The following is a 17,867-nucleotide window of genomic DNA, read 5'->3' as shown; positions in this document are numbered from 1 at the left end:
CATCAGTGGTGCCACTTTTATTACTCTTATGCTACTGTGGACATGGAGATGGATTTCTGCCTATAAATGAAGGTACAGATGCAACATTTGTGAAATGGAACAATGAAGGAGCAGAGCCTGAGGACATGGCAAGTATTATTTCATGAAGAAACTATAAATTAGTTAATCAATTTTTTTTTTTTTTTTAAACTGGGCCCTGCTAAATAATTTGACCCCACTCTGTCTTCATTGTGCAAAGGCATATGAGCAGTTTAGATCACCGAGAAATCCTGTGTAAATGAATGTTTTTACTTAAATGTAATATACAGATGTACAGTAGAAAGAGAGACAAACTGCGGTCACGTGACTGCTGATTCCTTGGTGCCACAGGATTAATGCTACAGAGGGGGAGGGGGCGAAATCTGGAACCATGAACCCCCTGCAATGTCTCTGTCACTCAATTACCTTCCTTTTCTTTGCCACTTGCTGAATTTAACAACTATGGAGAAAGAGAAACCCAACTATGAAGCACTCGCTTACAGTCAGTGAGAGAGTGCTTCTTAGTTGGGGTTCTTTTTCTCCATAGTTGTTGTATTACTATTGCCCCAATTAGCACCATCATGATTACATTAGCATTACTAAGCTGAAGCGGGGGTTGGGGGAGCAAGCATCTACTCATGCCAATGTACGAAGTGCTTTAAAAAAAAAATCCAATACAAGGTAAATACATTACAAACAATGGGAATAGGTGTAACAGGTAAATGATGACCACAGAAGGCAAAAGGAGGCCCTGCCCCAAAGAGCTTACAATCTAAGTGTTTTATTGGGAGGTTTATAGACACAGTAGGAGTTGAAGGGCATTATTAGAAGTGTGGTCAGGGGAGGTCAAGTGAAACTGGAGTTTGTAGTAGAGGAGTAGAAAGTTTAGTGAAATGCTTCTTTTAAGAGGTGAATTTTCAGCAGGGCTTTGAATGTGGAAAGTGAAGGTGCTTGACGAATATTAAGTGGAAGAGTGTTCCATAGAGAGTTTAGTGAAAGAGGTTTAAGACTGGGGAGGGCTGTAGAGGTGCAGGGATGAGACCACCTTCGGTTGAGTGTAAGAGACGTAGGGGTGTAACCAGTGATCAGAGTTGAGATATATGGAGGTGCAGAGGCATGTAGAGCCTTTAAAAGAAAGGAGGAGAATGTTGTAGATCAGGGGGGCGCAAACTTTTTTCCCTGCGCCCCCCTGCCGGCTGTCCCCTCACTCCCGTGCCCCCCTCCCAACCCCAACTTACCCGCGCTCCGGCGTAATGACGTCACGTTGCCATAGCAACGTGACGTCACATGACCTCGCAGCGTCATTTTGACGCCGCGTTGCCATGGCGACACAGGGAGGAAGCCGCCGGAGCCACGGTAAGTTAAGTTTACAGAGGCCCTGCAGCTCGCCCGGCACTTAATTTAAGTGCCTTCGGGAAGCGCGCGGGGCCTCTGTAAACCCCGCGCCCCCCGTCGGCAGTGTCGCGCCCCACCGTTTGCGCACCGCTGTTGTAGATGATAAGTTTATAGAGTTCAAGAGGTCAGAAGCAGATATGTGCCTAGAAGAGCAGATAATGATTCAGACAGCAGCATTTTGAATTGATTGTAGTAAATGTGGGAGAGCAATGGCATGCATTAGTGTGGTAGTGGAACATAGGAAAGGAGTGTATCCTAGCAATGTTGTAAAGGAAGAAACAACCAGATATAGTAACAGCATTTACATGTGGTGAGAAGGAAATGGAGGGGTCTAATGTAATCCCTAGGCAGTGTGCTTGCAAGACTGGATTGGTAATAGTGTTATTGACTGTAACAGAGAAGAGAAAGATAGGATCTAGTTTGGGAGGGAATATAAGAATCTCTATCTTAGCCATGTTAAGCTTAAGGTGACAAAGGGCCATCCAAGCCAAGACTCATTTAAAACCAAAAGCTTTAAAAAAAAAAAAAAAAAAAAAATGTTTTATTTATAAACTTGCTCAAGATGTGTTATAATGGTTCAGGGTCAGGAGATGGTTATTACTCATTTGCAGCCAGTACAGTGGTTCTTCTTGCTAATGCTACCGGTGCCACTATAATTTCTGCTACAGTAGGGCGCTTGATGATTCATAACAGATATTGTTGTTTCAATAACATATTTTTATACACCTGCTGTGGAACCAACTATAGGACAGTGGGTTCTTTACAAGCAGGGTAAATGTACACAAACCACTGATATTGCAGTTACAACCATTGGCTATCATTAGAAAGGAGCTCATCCTTGGTTTATACCATTAAATCTATGTAAGAAACTGGAAGAACAAAGCATTACACTTAATTTCTCAAGTAAAATTAAGTATTATAGTTTTTTCTTATATTCAAAATAAAGGCAGAGATGTTGACCTGCAAAAACCTGAAACCCGTGATATTTGGCGGTTCTGGCGTTTAAAATGATTTATCAGTGAGGTTCCATTGAACTATGAGACTATTGACCGAGTTTACGAAACTTCATTCATCTGTATTCGCCAACCCTTGCGTCTGAGAGAGAAAACCATTAGCAGGGTGTGAAATATCAGCCTGCACTTGGACAATGGTAGATCATTATACCACGCTCTCCTGCCAATTACACAAACCACTCCCAAATATGTCCAGTCAACCTCCTATTCTTCCCATACTTGGAGTGGAGCAGTAATTATCACTTGTGGTTCATCAGCCCTTTCCCCGATATCTATCCCTCTCACACTCACTGCCATGAGATTAGGGACGGTCTGGGAAATTTCTAATGACCGGCCACTGTCTGTCAGAGAGTATAGTGAGGTGGAGCCTCACTGCTAGCAAGCATGATGATGCAAATAATCTGGTTACATTATCATCTGTATGTACGTCTGCGCTTGTTGATATCTATACATTTTTGTGTGTGTATAATAGATTTCTATGTCTATAAATCATGTATATTCTCCATCTTGCAACAGATTGTTTCACTTCCTAAATAGTTTAAAGATGCATTGATTTGAAGTGAAAAAATCTGTTGGAAGATGAAGATAAAAGATTCATCATCTATACACAAATATATTATACACGCACATATAAATGTATAGATATAGACCAGCGCAGGAGGACATAAGATAATATACCAAAACAAAACAGATTACCAGTGCTCAACCAATAGTCCTTAATAATTCAAGATGAAGAGGGTCTAGTGTTGTAGTCTTCAAAGGGCTTGGTTCCTCAGCCCTTCAAGGTTCTGCCAGGGAACCTCCAAATATGTGTACCAACGAAAAGAAGACAAACACAGACCTCTTTAAGTAAGTTTGAAAGGTAAATATATTAGGCCACAAGCCCCTATTTTTACTTACAAGTAAGGTAATTGAAGTGCAGCATCAGAGGAATAAACAGGTAAGCAAGCACCACGGTAAGGACACTGTTTCAGCAATTCACAAATCCGGGACACACAACATGTGGATACCGTTCTCGTAGGGGTCACGTTATGATGTCCAGTCGTCCTTCCTGGTTAGTCGGTCTAATTAGTTTAACTTGATGAAGCTTGATGAATAAGCGAAACTAGTAGGGTCTGCTAGGTGGTGCTGTACTTTTTTTTTTTTTTAACTCTGAGGTTTCCAGGGACTGTACGCTGTTTCTTGCTGGCATACAGCCAGCGATGATGCTGTAGACATCAGTTGCAAGTCGTCAGTGTTGGGAGCAACAACTCAGAAGGAATTAGAGGATCACGGCGCGGTGGTGCTTACTTACCTGTTTATTCCTCTGATGCTGCACTTCAATTACCTTACTTGTAAATAAGAATAGGGCTTGTGGCCCAATACATTTACCTTCCAAACTTACTTAAAGAGGTCTGTGTTTGTCTTTTTTTCGTTTGTACACAGATAATATACCAGCCATCTCCCATATTTGCTCAACTGTGAAAATTAGCATATGATTCATTAACGAAAAAAGCCTACTGAAAGGAAAAAGGCCTTTGTGATGATAGCCTGGCAAAAATAGCTACTGTACATAATTATCTGTGAATGGGTTTATATACATTGCCTCCAGGAGGGGTAAACTAGGTGTATGATTTAATGCCCCTCAAACTGTTTGAGATATCAAACATGATGTTGGGTGATAAATAGAACATTTTGCTTGGCATGACTGACAGGCTTTTTGGGAAAAAGAAATGATCGCATCATGAACTTATCTACCTATTGCATGTGTGCGTTTTTTTTTTTTTTTCACAGCCCAAGTCTATTTCATCCAGTATATAACCATTATTGTAGCGTTTAAAAAAAAAATTATGGTAGTCAGATTTTTTTTTTAATGGTCTTTCCTGTTCTCCTAGGCTGTTGTTCCAATACCAATTATTGGTATCGGAAATTCTGAACGAGTTGGGGGAGCTGGATCCGGAGCAGAAGCTGGATTTTTTCAAGATGGAGGTTTTCAAGCTGGAGGTGGCTATGAGTACAACTCAAAGGGAGTGTACAATTCCAACAATATGGCGGAGAGAAGATGGGATGAGAATAGAGCTCTGCTGACAGGTGCAGAGACTGGAGGAGGTGCAGGAGGTGCAGCAGGCTTTGGAAACACTATGAGATCAATGGTTATTTCAGGTTCAAGAAGTGGCTCAGGAGCTGGTGCTCTCGGAGGTTTTGGGGGAGCTGCGGGAACTGCAGCCTCCATGAATGAAGAATTCATAAAAGGCTACTTTCATGATGTAAGTATTTATAAGACACGCTATGTGGTATTGTCAATTGAATGATTCATGACCAGGATAGATCATGCACATTTAGTTTTTAATGTAGAAAAATAAATAAAACGGTAGTGTCCATCCGCATTACTCATTGTCTAAGTTCCCTAAACTTTTTCCCATTGCTTCATTTCTTTAAAGTGCACTCCTACTGTACTTGGCACCTTAAATTGGAATTGCAATAAAATCAAAGCCCTCCGCTATAAATTACCTAAGTGTTAATTTGAAGTGCTTTATACAATTATAGGGGTATTTAGTATATCATAAAATGTTGAACGTTTAAATGTAAAAGCACATTCGTTATCACAAAATGTGCAATAAATACTGCCTTAATTTGGCTTTATTCCCCTTTTACAACTTTTTTTTTTAATGGAATTTGCTTATTTTATTTTCCTAAATATACATTTCTGCTGCATTTCACTCCACTCTTCAACCGCATTGCAAATTTGTGTTGACGGGTTTATTCCAGAGTACAGTACTGGTGTTTGCTGATTTTATGGTGTCACTTGCCATTTTGACGTCTTCCAAAAATCACAAATATACAATTTTGCAATTGTGGGTGACTGGTCATTTTTACCACCTCTACTTGTCAAGCTCATTTCTTGTTGGCACCTTGCAGCATTTTTATTCATTATCTCCTGCTAGTGTACATAGTATCTTTTTTTTTTTTTTTTTTTTAATATATGCCTCTTCTATTAAATATATGAATGTTTTGTGGATTACTTTATTTTGCAGAAGTCTTTTGCATATGCTGATGAAGATAAGGCTCAGCCAGCAAAAGATTGCATTCTCATTTATTCACAAGAAGGAGCAGAGTCACCTACGGGATCTGTCGGCTGCTGCAGTTTCATTGAAAGTGACTTGGAGGAGAACTTCCTGGATGATTTGGGACTGAAGTTCAAAACCTTGGCAGATATTTGTCAGGGCATTCAAATAAACACTGATGTGCAAGTAGACAAGTATAAATCCTATGAGGAGCTCAGGGAAATCCCCAAATCATTTGTCAGTAGAGATGTGCTAGCTTCTGAGGCAGCTGTGAAGGGGGCTAGAGAATGGGAGGAAAAAGCTTTAAACCAACAAAACTTTTATACTTCAACTGAGAACAGAATCCATAGATTAGAGCCTGAAATGGTAATGAATGAGGATATGGTTGCTGCAGAAGGCTTTGGCTCCTCGAGGTATTTGCATGATCCAGTAGTACGTGGCAATGTGCTTGTGACTGAAAAATCCTACACTACAGGTCCTGCATTGCGTCTTGAGCCACTGCATCAGCAGAATGTGTTGGTGACTGAGAGGGTAATTCGTCCTGCCTCTGGTTTGCATAATATGATCGACATTTCTGATGGGCAGAATGTTATGGTTACTGAACGATTGGTCCAGTCTGACAAAGGGATGTCTGGCGTAATGGGTGTGAGAGAGCTTCCTGATTCGCAATACTTTGTTCTGACAGAGCGGCTTCTACCACCAAGCTCTGGTCTACAGGCCTCATTGAGCATTCCTGACTTATCAATGGGACAAAATGTACTTGTGACAGAGAGGCATTATACTCCTGTTTCTGGAATGCAGGGTAATATCATTCCAACAGAGCTATCTGGTGGGCAAATCATCATGAAAGAGAAGATAGGTTTCACAGAAAGTGGCACACAAGGCCATCTGGTAAATTCTGATCCGCTCTTTAATCAGGGCGGTTACTTGGTTGAAGAACTGCAATCGTTGAATAACAACATGGACAACTCTACTAGCAGAGTTTCAAAATACAGCACTGTCCATTATACCCGTTCATAAACAAATTAATGTTTGATAATACTTAGATGAAAAGCTAAAATTCTTACTGTGTAACTTTAAAAAAAAAAACAAGCAGCATCTATATTTATTAGACAAGTATCTTTAAAAAATAAAAAAAAAAAAAAAAAAAGAATTGATTTAAATTGTAGTCAAACTATTTTCTCTTTGAGACTGATGGCACGTAGAACCTTAGGCCGCGCTTATAGTGTCGGCGACGCGACCGATGACTTCACCCATCGCCGGCTCCATAGCGAAAGTTGTAATCGGGTTTGGAGACGTCTCTGGCTACAAGGGGAGTGAAGTCGGCAAGGGGAGAGGCAGAGGGGCTATGTGATTGGCTTATAGGCAGTCACATGGGGAGACCGTCTCGGCAAAATCAAATTCTAGTGACATGGATTTTGGTAGCGCCGCCACTCCGTCGCCATCGCGTCCACTATAAGCGCATGCGACGGCATCAATACAATTGTTTTGAAGCGACGTCGCCGGCACTCTAAGCGCAGCCTTACTTTTGCTGAACTGCTGCCTTGACCATGCTCTAATATTAATAATTTCCAGAGCATAAGGTTAATTAGTGAATACTTTTCTCCCAGCTTCAGAAGGTCTTAAAATTTAAATAAAAAATGTAAATCCCAGAAGTTAAGCCGTTGTAGAAAAAATGCTATTGCTTGTAAAGTGAGCAAGTCCTATTAATTGAATTGAGTGATCCACCTGTGCTGCAGCAGAGATATCCTGGGGGTTGGGGGGGGGGTGGAGAGGGGTTGGCCATGAGGACTGGAGTTGAGTGCCCCCCATCTAGAACAGTATTTCTCAAACCTCTCCTTGTTACATCCCAGCCTTTCAGATGTTTCAAGCAGAGAGTTCAGAAACACTGATCGAGGACATTTCTGTTACATAACCACAATGATGATTAACTGTTAATGTATAAAATACATATACAATTAAGGGATTTTTTTGTTACTTTGAAGTGTGTGTGTGTGTGTGTGTGTGTGTGTGTGTGTGTGTGGCGCATAGGGGCATTTGATTGCTAGATAAATGACCATCCTAAGTGTAGAACGAAAGTTGACATTAAAATGCAAGTGCTTTTTATATTAAGTGTATATTGTGTTTTTTAGAGTGAAGTATGCTTAAAAGTAAGCTGATGCGCACGTTTGCTTTTTTCCATAAATGCAGTTTTTCTACAAGAAAATCTAATAAAAAATTAATTTAATGCTTGAAACATCTAATTTTCTGTGTTAAAATTTGTATATTTTTAAGAATTTTTTTTTTACACACGTGTAACTATAACTACATGCCTCCCCCAAACCTTTTTCCTGTGGAAATACTGAAACTGACTAACACATTCCCTGCCATTTAAAAAATGTAGTGAATGTTCTTATCTTTGGTGCTTTGCCGAAGTTAACATATATGTACTCAATTGACATAACACACTTTCTAAGTTTATGATTTTTGCAGCAAATTCTAGTATATGTATATATTATACTTGTATTTATGTGCCACATGTAAAAATAGCAGTTCATGCTTTCCAGATATCTAGTTTGCTCTGTGTGGTCAAATGCTTATCTTTTGAATTTCTAAGTAAGTAGTAATGGGTGTGGGGGGAGGGGGAGGGGGTTGGGGGGGGGGAAGAGTTATCAGTATTTCAGAAATGTTTTTATTCTCTGTTTTCTCAAATGATGTTTTAATTGCTAGGATTTTATTACTTTAAAAGGTAGGGTTCCATTAGGACACTACATTCTAGAAAAAATAAACCAGAATGCAGGATTCTAGCTGGACTGTTGTACATAATGACAAAAGAATATAGAAATTTGGTACTTAGAAAAATACATATTGCCTAAATTTGCCTTTCGACATGTTTTGCTTTTTGTGACATTAGTATAAAATAATTGAATTGTATATGACTTAGAATTCATGAATAAGTATTTTTGCACTGGTTTTATACTTGCGGTATGTTTCTGTATTTCCTGGGACTTTTAAATAAAGGAAGACGAAAAGTCACATTTTGTTTTCTTTTTTGTTCTTGCGGTCATTTCATATAGTTATTCGCTCTTGTGCATCACAATTATTTTTAAAAAAAAAATTTTACACCTGTATTTTAATCAAAGACTTAAAACAATTCTTGTATTTTTAAGATCATTTTCAGCATAGGTCATACCACTGAACAGGCCTATTTGTATGGGTTTTATAGGACTACGGGTATCTGGGGTCAACACATGGGTTTACAAGTAGGGAGATTTGAAATATGTCTGTCGCAATACTCCCCTAACAGAGGGCATTAAACTAAAGTCTTTTATATAGACCTTGAAAGTCATTCTTGGGGGATTGATGGAATATCACCGGGTGTGGTCAAGACAACAGTCCAAACGTGTGTAAATTTACTACATGTGAAACATCTTTGGTTTAACAGCAATTGGCAACAATAGCAAATAGATATTTGGAACAGTTGCAATGAGACAAAACAAATTATGCCAAACACTTCAAGGCGAGGAGGTGCAAAGGACATCTGTTTTTCATGCAGAAATATGTTGGGCTGTCATATTTCTCTATTCAGGTGTGCACATTAAATGCAACAGTGAATATTAAGTTTGTCTACGTATTATAGAAACAGTTATGAAGTCTTATATATTGAGTCAACGTTGAAATAAAAAAATCAAGGGGCTAATTGATGAAAAGGTATGCGTTGAGGACACCCAGAAAGTATATTTTTCAGTGTGTTTCATTGAACAAGGTTTTTGGAATATAAACCCTTCAGCTGGTATTATGAATTGGATTTCAACTAAGGGAGTGTCTATGTTGGAACACGTGAAAACTCAACTTCTACTCAAGGCCCATTGTATGTCTTTATTTATATAGCGCCATTAATGTACATAGCACTTCACAGCAGGAATACACGGGATAAACAAATAAATAACAGATAATATAACAGGTCATGGGAATAAGTGCTTGAGACATAAAAGTAACATTAAGGAAGAGGAGTCCCTGCTCTGAGGAGCTTACAATCTAATTGGTAGGTAGGGAGAACGTACAGAAATAGCAGGAGGGTATTCTGGTAAGTGTATCTGCAGGGGGCCAAGCTTTATGTATCATGTGTCTAGTGTTATTATCCTGAAGCCAGAGTCACATGTGAATTGTGAATAGCTCCAGTTAGCTTTAACTCAGCCCCCTTTCCAAATCACACCTTGTCCTATAATATTTCCTTCACTTTATTAGAAAAGCAGCAGTAAATACAGGCACTTGTGGGTGTTGTGTAGTTGTGAGTTGATAGTTAAGGGGAGGTAAAAGGAGATGGCCTTGCCAGAGGAGTGTAACATGAAACGTACTCACTCAGAGTCAGAAAGTAAAAGAAAGTAAGTACTGCTTGTGACACAGGAATAGGGGTCGGGCTAAACTACCAGTGAAAACAGACAGGGGAGACTGGGAAAGTCCATTAACTTGGGAGGACTGGAGATGTTGCTTGGGCAACCAGTGTACTGGCAGACTGGAGAGAGAAAGGCAACACAATGTATCCATTCCATCTGCACTAGGAATGAAGTTGCAGGGAAGCTTACATACAAATAACTAGCAGGCAGAGCTGCAAAAGAGAATGGGGGTGAAACAGGGGGCAGAAAGAATACCAGTTCCAGGACAGTTATCCACAGTGCTATTCATATGCTTCTTTAAGCAAGTGGGTCTTAAAGGTGGATAGAGAGGGTGCTAGTCGGGTATTGAGGGGAAGGGCATTCCAGAGGTGCGGGCAGTCAGCGAAAAAGGTTTAAGGTGGGAGAGGGCTTTAGATACAAAGGGGATAGAAAAAAGACATCCTTGAGAAGAACGCAAGAGTCGGGATGGTGCATAGCGAGAAATTAGGGCTGAGATGTATAGAGGGGCAGAAGAGCGTAAATCTTTAAAAGTGAGTAGGAGAATTGAGTGTGAGATGCGGGATTTGATCGGAAGCCAGGAGAGGTATTTCAGGAGGGGAGACGCAGAGACAGATTTAGGAAAGAGCAGAGTGATTCTGGCAGCAGAGTTAAGGATAGATTGTAAGGGAGACAGGTGAGAGGCAGGAAGGCCGGACAGCAGGAAGTTACAGTAATCAAGACGGGAGAGAATGAGGGCCTGAGTCAGAGTTTTAGCAGTCGTGCAACAGAGGAACGGGCGTATCTTTGTGATATTACAGAGGAAAAAGCGACAGGTTTTAGAAATGTTTCGAATGTGAGAGAGGAGTCAAGTGTGACCCCTAAGCAGCGTGCTTGGGCTACCGGGTGAATGATCGTACTTCCAACAGTACTGTGGAAGGAGGTAGTAGGGCCAGGTTTGGGAGGAAGTATAAGGAGCTCTGTTTTTGCCATGTTGAGTTTAAGGCGGCAGAGGGCCATCCAGGATGATATAGCAGAGAGACATTCAGAAACTTTGGTTTGTACAGCAGGTGTAAGGTCGGGGGTTCAAAAGTAAATTTGTGTGTCGTCAGCATAGAGGTGATATTTAAAGCCAAGAGATGTTATTAGGTCACCTAGAGAGAGTGTGTACAGAGAAAAGAGAAGAGGTCCCAGGACAGAGCCCTGGGGTACTCCCACAGAGAGATTAATAGAGGAGGAGGAGGTGGTGTTAGCAGAAGAGACACTGAAAGTACAATGGGAGAGGTAAGAGAAGATCCAGGATAGAGCTTTGTTCCGAATACCAAGAGTACAGAGGATGTGAAGGAGAAGAGGGTGATCCATGGCATCAAATGCTGCAGAGAAGTCGAGCAATATGGGCAGACTGTAGTGACCTCTGTCTGTGGCAGCATGAAGGTCATCAGTTATTTTAGTGAGGGCTGTTTCCGTGGAGTGAGCAGTGTGGAAACCAGATTGTAGAGGGTCTAGGAGAGAATAGGTGTTGAGAAAATGGAGCAAGCGAGAGAATACAAGACGTTCAAGGAGTTTAGAGGCAAAAGGCAGGAGGGAGACAGGTCGATAGTTAGAAAGACAGGTAGGGTCAAGCTTGCTGTTTTTGAGTAATGGTATGACTGCTGCATGTTTGAAGGAGGAGGGAAATGTACCAGAGTAGAAAGAGGAGTTAAAAATGTGTGTGAGCATAGGGATTATAGTAGGACCAAGAGGTTTTAGGAGATGGGAGGGAATGGGGTCAAGAGGGCAAGTGGTAGAGGGAGAAGAGGAGATCAACAATGGCACATCCTCCTCTGAGAGTGGAAAAAGAGTCAAGGAAGCAGGAGCAGAGTTAGGAAGAGGTGTAGGATGGGAGGAAGAAACAGAGGGGATGTTCTGGCGTATGGATTCCTCCTTTTCCTTAAAATAGTCAGCAAAGTCCTGACTTGAGATGGAGGAAGAAGAGGCAGCTGAGGGTGGTTTGAGTAGAGAGTCAAAGACAGAGAAGAGTCGGCGTGGGTTAGATTTGTGCTTGTCGATTAGAGAAGAAAAGTAGGCTTGTTTAGCTTGCGAGTGGGCAGATTTGAAACAGGATAGCATAAATTTGTAGTGAAGGAAGTCTGTGAGAGTATGAGATTTCCTCCAGAGGCGTTCAGAGGAACGAGTGGAGGAACGCAGCATGCGCGTGTGGGAATTTAGCCAGGGTCTGGGGTTAGAAGGGCGAGGACGGCAGAGAGAAAGCGGGGCATGTAGATCAAGAGAGGAGGATAAGGAGCTGTAGTTCCTGGCCATGTTGTCAGGGTTTGTAGCAGAGCTGAGAGAGGAGGGAGGAGCGTAAAGTAGACTCAAAGTCTGGTAGGTTAATAGAGCGCAGGTTTCTGCAGAACCGAGGGGTAGATGGCGGGGGAGAAGCGAAAGAGAGAGGATGAGGTGATGGTCAGAGAGAGGAAAAGGGGAAATGAAGAAATCAGAGAGAGAGAACTTTTTAGTTAAAACCAGGTCTAGGTAGTGGCCATCCTTGTAGGTGCTGACTGCTATCCACTGTTGAAGGCCAAAAGTAGAGGTTAGAGAGAGAAAGCGGGAAGCCCATGGGAGAGAATAGTCATCAATGTGGCAATTGAAGTCCCCAAGGAAAAGAACAGGGGAGTCTGAAGAGAGAAAGAAAGAGAGCCAGGATTCAAAGTGAGAAAGAAAGGAAGAAGGGGAATGAGAAGAGGTAGGTCGGTGATAGATGACCGCCACATGGACAGAGAGAGGAGAGAAGATCTGGACAATGTGAACCTCAAAGGAGGGAAAAGCAAGAGAGGGAGGAAAAGGAAGGGTATGGTAGCGGCTGATAGAGGAGAGCAGGAGCTCCACACCTCCACCCCTGCCATCAGGGCGCCGGGTGTGGGAGAAAGAAAGGCCACCATAAGAGAGGGTAGCTTCCAGAGCAGAGTCAGACTGAGTGAGCCAAATCTCAATTATAGCAAATAGGAGCAGAGAGTGAGAGAGAGAGAAGTCATGCACAGAGAGGAACTTGTTAGAAAGGGAGCGAGCATTCCAAAGGGCACAGGAGAATGGGAGAGAGGAAGGAGGGTGGCAGGGGATAGGTATGAGGTAAGAGGGGTTGACACCAGAAGGAGTAGAAGTTGCATTAGGCAGGTGAGAACGAGAGCATGTAGAAGTAAGGCAGGGACCAGGATTAGGCGCGATACCCCCAGAAGCAAGGAGAAGAAGCATGGAAAGAAAGAGTATGTGTGAGGATGATTTGTAGGGGTGTGTTTTAGTGCAGGGGGAATAGCTTTGTAGTGTCAGAGGGTGCAGGTAAGAAAGGAGTTCATGTGAACTGAGAAATTGTGAAGAAAGGAGAGATGGAGATATATGAATAGAGTTAGAGACATACTGAGGCTGGTAGAAAGAAGTGCATAATTTGAGAAGTGAGGTCACAGCAAATATAAATAGTAAAGGCGGCATCACAGCAATAGTAACGTGCTGAGATGTGCAGTCTGGGATAGATGATAGCCTCCTTTCCAGCGTAGTTGAAATGCAGGAATCAGGGCCAGTAGGTGTTGTCCACTTTTCCACTTCTTCAGAACTTCCTTTTAAACTTCATCTACTTACAATGTGCTACTTGGAGATGTGCTGCATGCAGATTTAGGCCCATATAATCCCCAGATAGAACAGCTTAACAAGTCACCTGACAATTAAGTTCTGCCTGCTTCATTAGCACATGTGAGGTCATCCAAACAAATGTTTATCCTACACAGGGTGTTCCCTGCCTAGATGTGAAAGCTTAATTTAAGTAAGGGTTAAATGATACAGGATTCAAAGGTGGATTTTACCTAGCATTGTTAAAGTTGCATATACTATAATACACACAGCAAATGGGTGAATGAGACAGGATTCAAAGATCTTTTCCCTTTGGGAAAAGATCTGATCAATTTTATACGATATTGTATAAAGAACTCTGTTCTTTTTTTATTTTAAAAAACTTTCTGCATTTGTATACAGTGTACTTGTAGTAATACTTTTCTGTAATTTAAGCTCTGTACTTTCTGTATATTAAAGCTAAACTTTAAGTAATTATTTGGGCTCTGATTTGAACTGTTGCACACTTTATAGAGCGTAATTTACATCTTTGGTTACATTTTGCTATAACAGGTTTTTTTGTGTTCGTTTCCATAGTAAACTGAGTAAACATAGTAAACCGAGACTGCAAATTACATATTTGATATTTCTTTGGTGTGGCAGCGGATTAAAGATGGATATTGCGACAGAGTGAGGGTAGATATTATTAATTTGAAGAACATGTGCGCAGGTGAAAGGGATTCAGCTAGATAGCTGTGTGTATTAACCATTGTCACATATGCAAGTCCCCATGCTCACAGGTGTGTCGTTCTTGACCCCAACCAATTAAAAAAAATTAAAAAAATACAAGCCCGATGGCCAATTAAATGAAAGATCCCAAAATCTGTTCAAACTCACTCCAGGCCAATGCACAAAACTAAACACATTTTTCTATCCGTGCCATCCTGGGTGGATGTCGGTGGCCATCTAAGCCCCCATTTAAGGCCTAGGTAGCCACAGTGACATTCATTGGATTTAAAGCTGCAGATCGAGCAATATCCTACATGTGTTTTTTTTTTAAATATATGTAACGGTTTTTGTCAACCGGCCTGACCCACCCAATCTCACATTGGCCCCTGTGGTCTAACCGGTCCCCATTACAGTGTGGTAGTGTCTGGTGGTGCACCTGTTGGCAACAGGACTCCTGAGTCTCCCGCATGATGGTGTGTGGGGAGGACCCGTCCAGACAGGCAGCTGAGGTAGTGTGCTGAGTCTCACCTAGTTCCAGTGCAGCGCCTCCACCTCATCAGGGTCCCTGCGTCCGCATGGGGATGATCCTGTTGAGGAACTCCTCCGTGGTGCTCCTCTCTGTACATTCACTCCACACATGTACACGAGAGGGTTTGTGATTGAGAACATCTTTATTGTCTGAGTGGGCTAGCTGCCCCTCGCAGTAGATTTCTAGCCACTCATGTTCAGTCAGTGCCTCCCTTTAAAAGGTGTAGTTCTCCTTAAATAGGGATTCCCTATCCCCGCAGGGATCTCTGCCCTGTGCCAGGTCCCTGGACACAGTCTCCTCTTCAGTTACTATAACATAACCATCTGCTAGAACTTGTACTTAACTCATGACTGAATAGAACTCTCAAGACTACTAGAACTGGACTCAGATAGAACTCTGGCAGAACTCCTCCTCCACTTAGCAGAACTAACTTTTAGACACAGTGCTGTGCCTTATGTACACTCTGGAAGCTGACACACCTCTGACATCACTAACCATGGAGTCAGAGCATGTGACTACTCCCATCCATACACAGGGCACCCCACCAGGGTGTGAGGGCAAACCTCCATAATTACTGCTGGCATGCCCACAACTTACCAGGCCTTACTGTCAGCAGGAGAGATGACTGTAGCCATTTTACATGACCGCTACATTCTCCCCCTGGTGAATCCCATCATCCTCGCTGGGACCTAAATTTGTATACCCTTTTCCAGGAAGCACTGAAACACAACACATAATTAGGTTAACTTCACATACAAATTTCCATAGTATCATAACAAAATGTCTACAGTACATCCGCCAAGTCCGTCCCGACCAGCAGCCACGAACCCGCGTAATGCATTAGTACCCCCTAATAATAGTGACTCGGGTCAGGTTTCTTAACCTCTCTACCGCCCATGTCTAGGACCGTGACATGATAGTGCCTAGGCAATCCCCTCTCGGGCCTATATGTCACCCTATGTTTGTAAATGTTCCTTCCTATGCCCCATATGCGTACTAGGTGCTCTATCCGCTCCTCGGCCTTCTTCCCTACCACTGCACTTCCTCTTCCGACTAAATACATTTCAATGGCCTCCCTAAGCCACCTCCCTCTGTTTTCCTCTATTTCATCCATAAGAGGCTCAGGGACATACGGGTACTCCAACCCGTGGGATGATTTATAACGAGCCATTATGGTCCGCTCGGCCCTACTTATCCTGGCCAGGTCAGCCTTACCAGCCCTCCCAGGTAACACCCATGATAGGGGCTCATCAGGGTCCACGGGGTCTGATAGGATGCTAGGACCCATGGGTTCTATCTCCCTATGCTCAATCTGCAGCCACCGCTCCTGCAACTCTCTATCCCTTTGCTCAGGTGTGAACTCTCCCGCAGCCCACCAGTAATCCACTACATCTTCTCGCCGGATGAGGAACCGAGTGCGGTCCATCCATGCGGAGTACCCTTCGAATAGTGGGGCCCACCAACGGTGCTCTCTGAATTTATGTGACCCCCCTGACTCCCTATCATCTTCCAGGGAAGATACCCCCGACGACCGTTCAGATCGCGGTACAGACCACCTATAAGATCCCGGGGCCTTTCTCACCGGTTCAGGAACTGCAGGGGGCAACCATCGGCCTACCGCGGCCACTCTCAACTCTCCCCCTCCCCGAGAATCGCCCTCCGTAGCGCCACTGCGCTGTCTTTCCCCAGTCCGTCTCTCCTCCCCCCCCAAAGGTATGTCCATAAGTTCCAGGCTAGGCGGGGATCCCGTGGAACAGGTGACAGGGGCAGGGGTTCTATCTAGGCCAGGGGATGGGGCATAAGGGCGAGTGATAGGACCCCACGGGGTTACAGACCCGTTCCTGGCTGTCCGTAGACTGGTCCAATGAGGATATCTCACCCTCCTCAGTCCTCGGATCGCCCATCCAACTCCTGGGCCTTGGAGGTGATCGGGGACCTTACCCCGATCGCCGAAGCGTCGCTGCGTCGTTCCCAGCGGTTCCGCCGTCGCCACCGGAAGTGATGTCCTCCCCGGAACCGGAAACGCCGGTATCTCGGGTCGGATCCCCATTCGGGATCTCTTCTTCGATGACGACATCCGGAAGCTCCGCCGTCGTCTTCACCGGAAGTGATGCCGTCTCTCCACGTGCGCCTCGGGCCTGGCACGGCCCTTCCTCCGCTGCGCTGTCTGCCGGGACAAGGTAAGTGATGGGGCTGCTTCTCTTACCAGTCCGCAGGGGCGTTGGCGTCTCTCTCCCGTCGCCGCCCAGTCCTGGGACGGCGGAACTCCGTCTCTCGGCTCGCCGATCTGCGGGGGACGCCCTGTTTTCCAGACTGCCACTCACCCCACGGGGTGTCGTCCGTCCTGGGTCCCTCCTGGATCCCGATTTCGCCACCGCTAGTTCACGGAGGTCCTCATCTGAGTAATCTCCCTTCCCGGATCTCGGGGTCACCGAGCGTGGCGAAAGTCTTTTCTCTGCGCGGTCGGGGAGCGACCCGACCGCCTCGGTCGATACTGACCCAGCCGACTTGGTCGACTCCAGTCCCCTTTCTCCAGGACTCGCACGGTTGATCCACAGTGCGCCAGGGGACTCGGCGGAGCGCTTAACCGTGTCCCCCGGGGGGTCAGCAGGTTGGATAGGTATGAATGTGGGCATGGGCCACAAATATAATGTCCCGCAATGTGGGCAACGTGCCACCGTATTGACAGTGCCTCCGGGCAGCCTGCATTATAGGCAGAGCCCGACCACCGTCTCGGTGTTAGCCACCCTGACCACCAGTACCCCGCCGGGTACCGAGTAGGCTGGGTGGAGACCATAGTTCCCACAGCGGGAGGGCAGGCCATTCTTTTAGTAGGGACCACTTTCAGTATGGGTCTCTCCAGGTCAGTGGTTCCTCGCAACTGACCAGTAGAAGCTTCTGGGCCAGCCACTTCCTGCTTCGGCTCCTCCTTCCGCTGACATAGCTGGAACCCGCCCCCAGGGGTTGCAATTATGGGCGGATCCCACAGGGGAATATCATGCCCCTTAATTAAGGCCGCGCCTTTCTCAGTCCTGGTGGGCGCGGTCTGCGTTTTCGCGCCAATTTCCTCATCAGAGTGGGATTCTTGGGCTGCGGCTAGTTCCCGCCTTCTCCTAGCTGCTGCTTTTCGTGCAAAATATCCCTCCTTTTTGCACGTTACCTCCGCGGCCGGAACTACTTCTTGTAGTGGCGCCGTCTGGATATCAGT

At 44.2% G+C, this 17,867-nt stretch overlaps 1 protein-coding gene across 1 annotated transcript in view; it reads left to right on the top strand.

The window, feature by feature from the left end:
• DSG2 (desmoglein 2) overlaps positions 1–8,485 on the top strand; it is a 74,863-nt gene extending 66,378 nt beyond the window's left edge. Inside the window, exons 13-15 of the mRNA XM_075584802.1 lie at positions 7–128; positions 4,301–4,672; positions 5,441–8,485. Coding sequence (XP_075440917.1) covers positions 7–128; positions 4,301–4,672; positions 5,441–6,490 — 1,544 coding nt within the window. The 3' untranslated portion in view covers positions 6,491–8,485. The remainder of the gene's footprint in view (positions 1–6; positions 129–4,300; positions 4,673–5,440) is intronic.
• The last annotated feature ends 9,382 nt before the right edge of the window (positions 8,486–17,867 follow it).

This window comes from Ascaphus truei, chromosome 2 (assembly GCF_040206685.1).
Source record: "Ascaphus truei isolate aAscTru1 chromosome 2, aAscTru1.hap1, whole genome shotgun sequence".
Classification (NCBI taxonomy): domain Eukaryota; kingdom Metazoa; phylum Chordata; class Amphibia; order Anura; family Ascaphidae; genus Ascaphus; species Ascaphus truei.
This window is presented reverse-complemented; position numbering and strand designations above follow the sequence as displayed.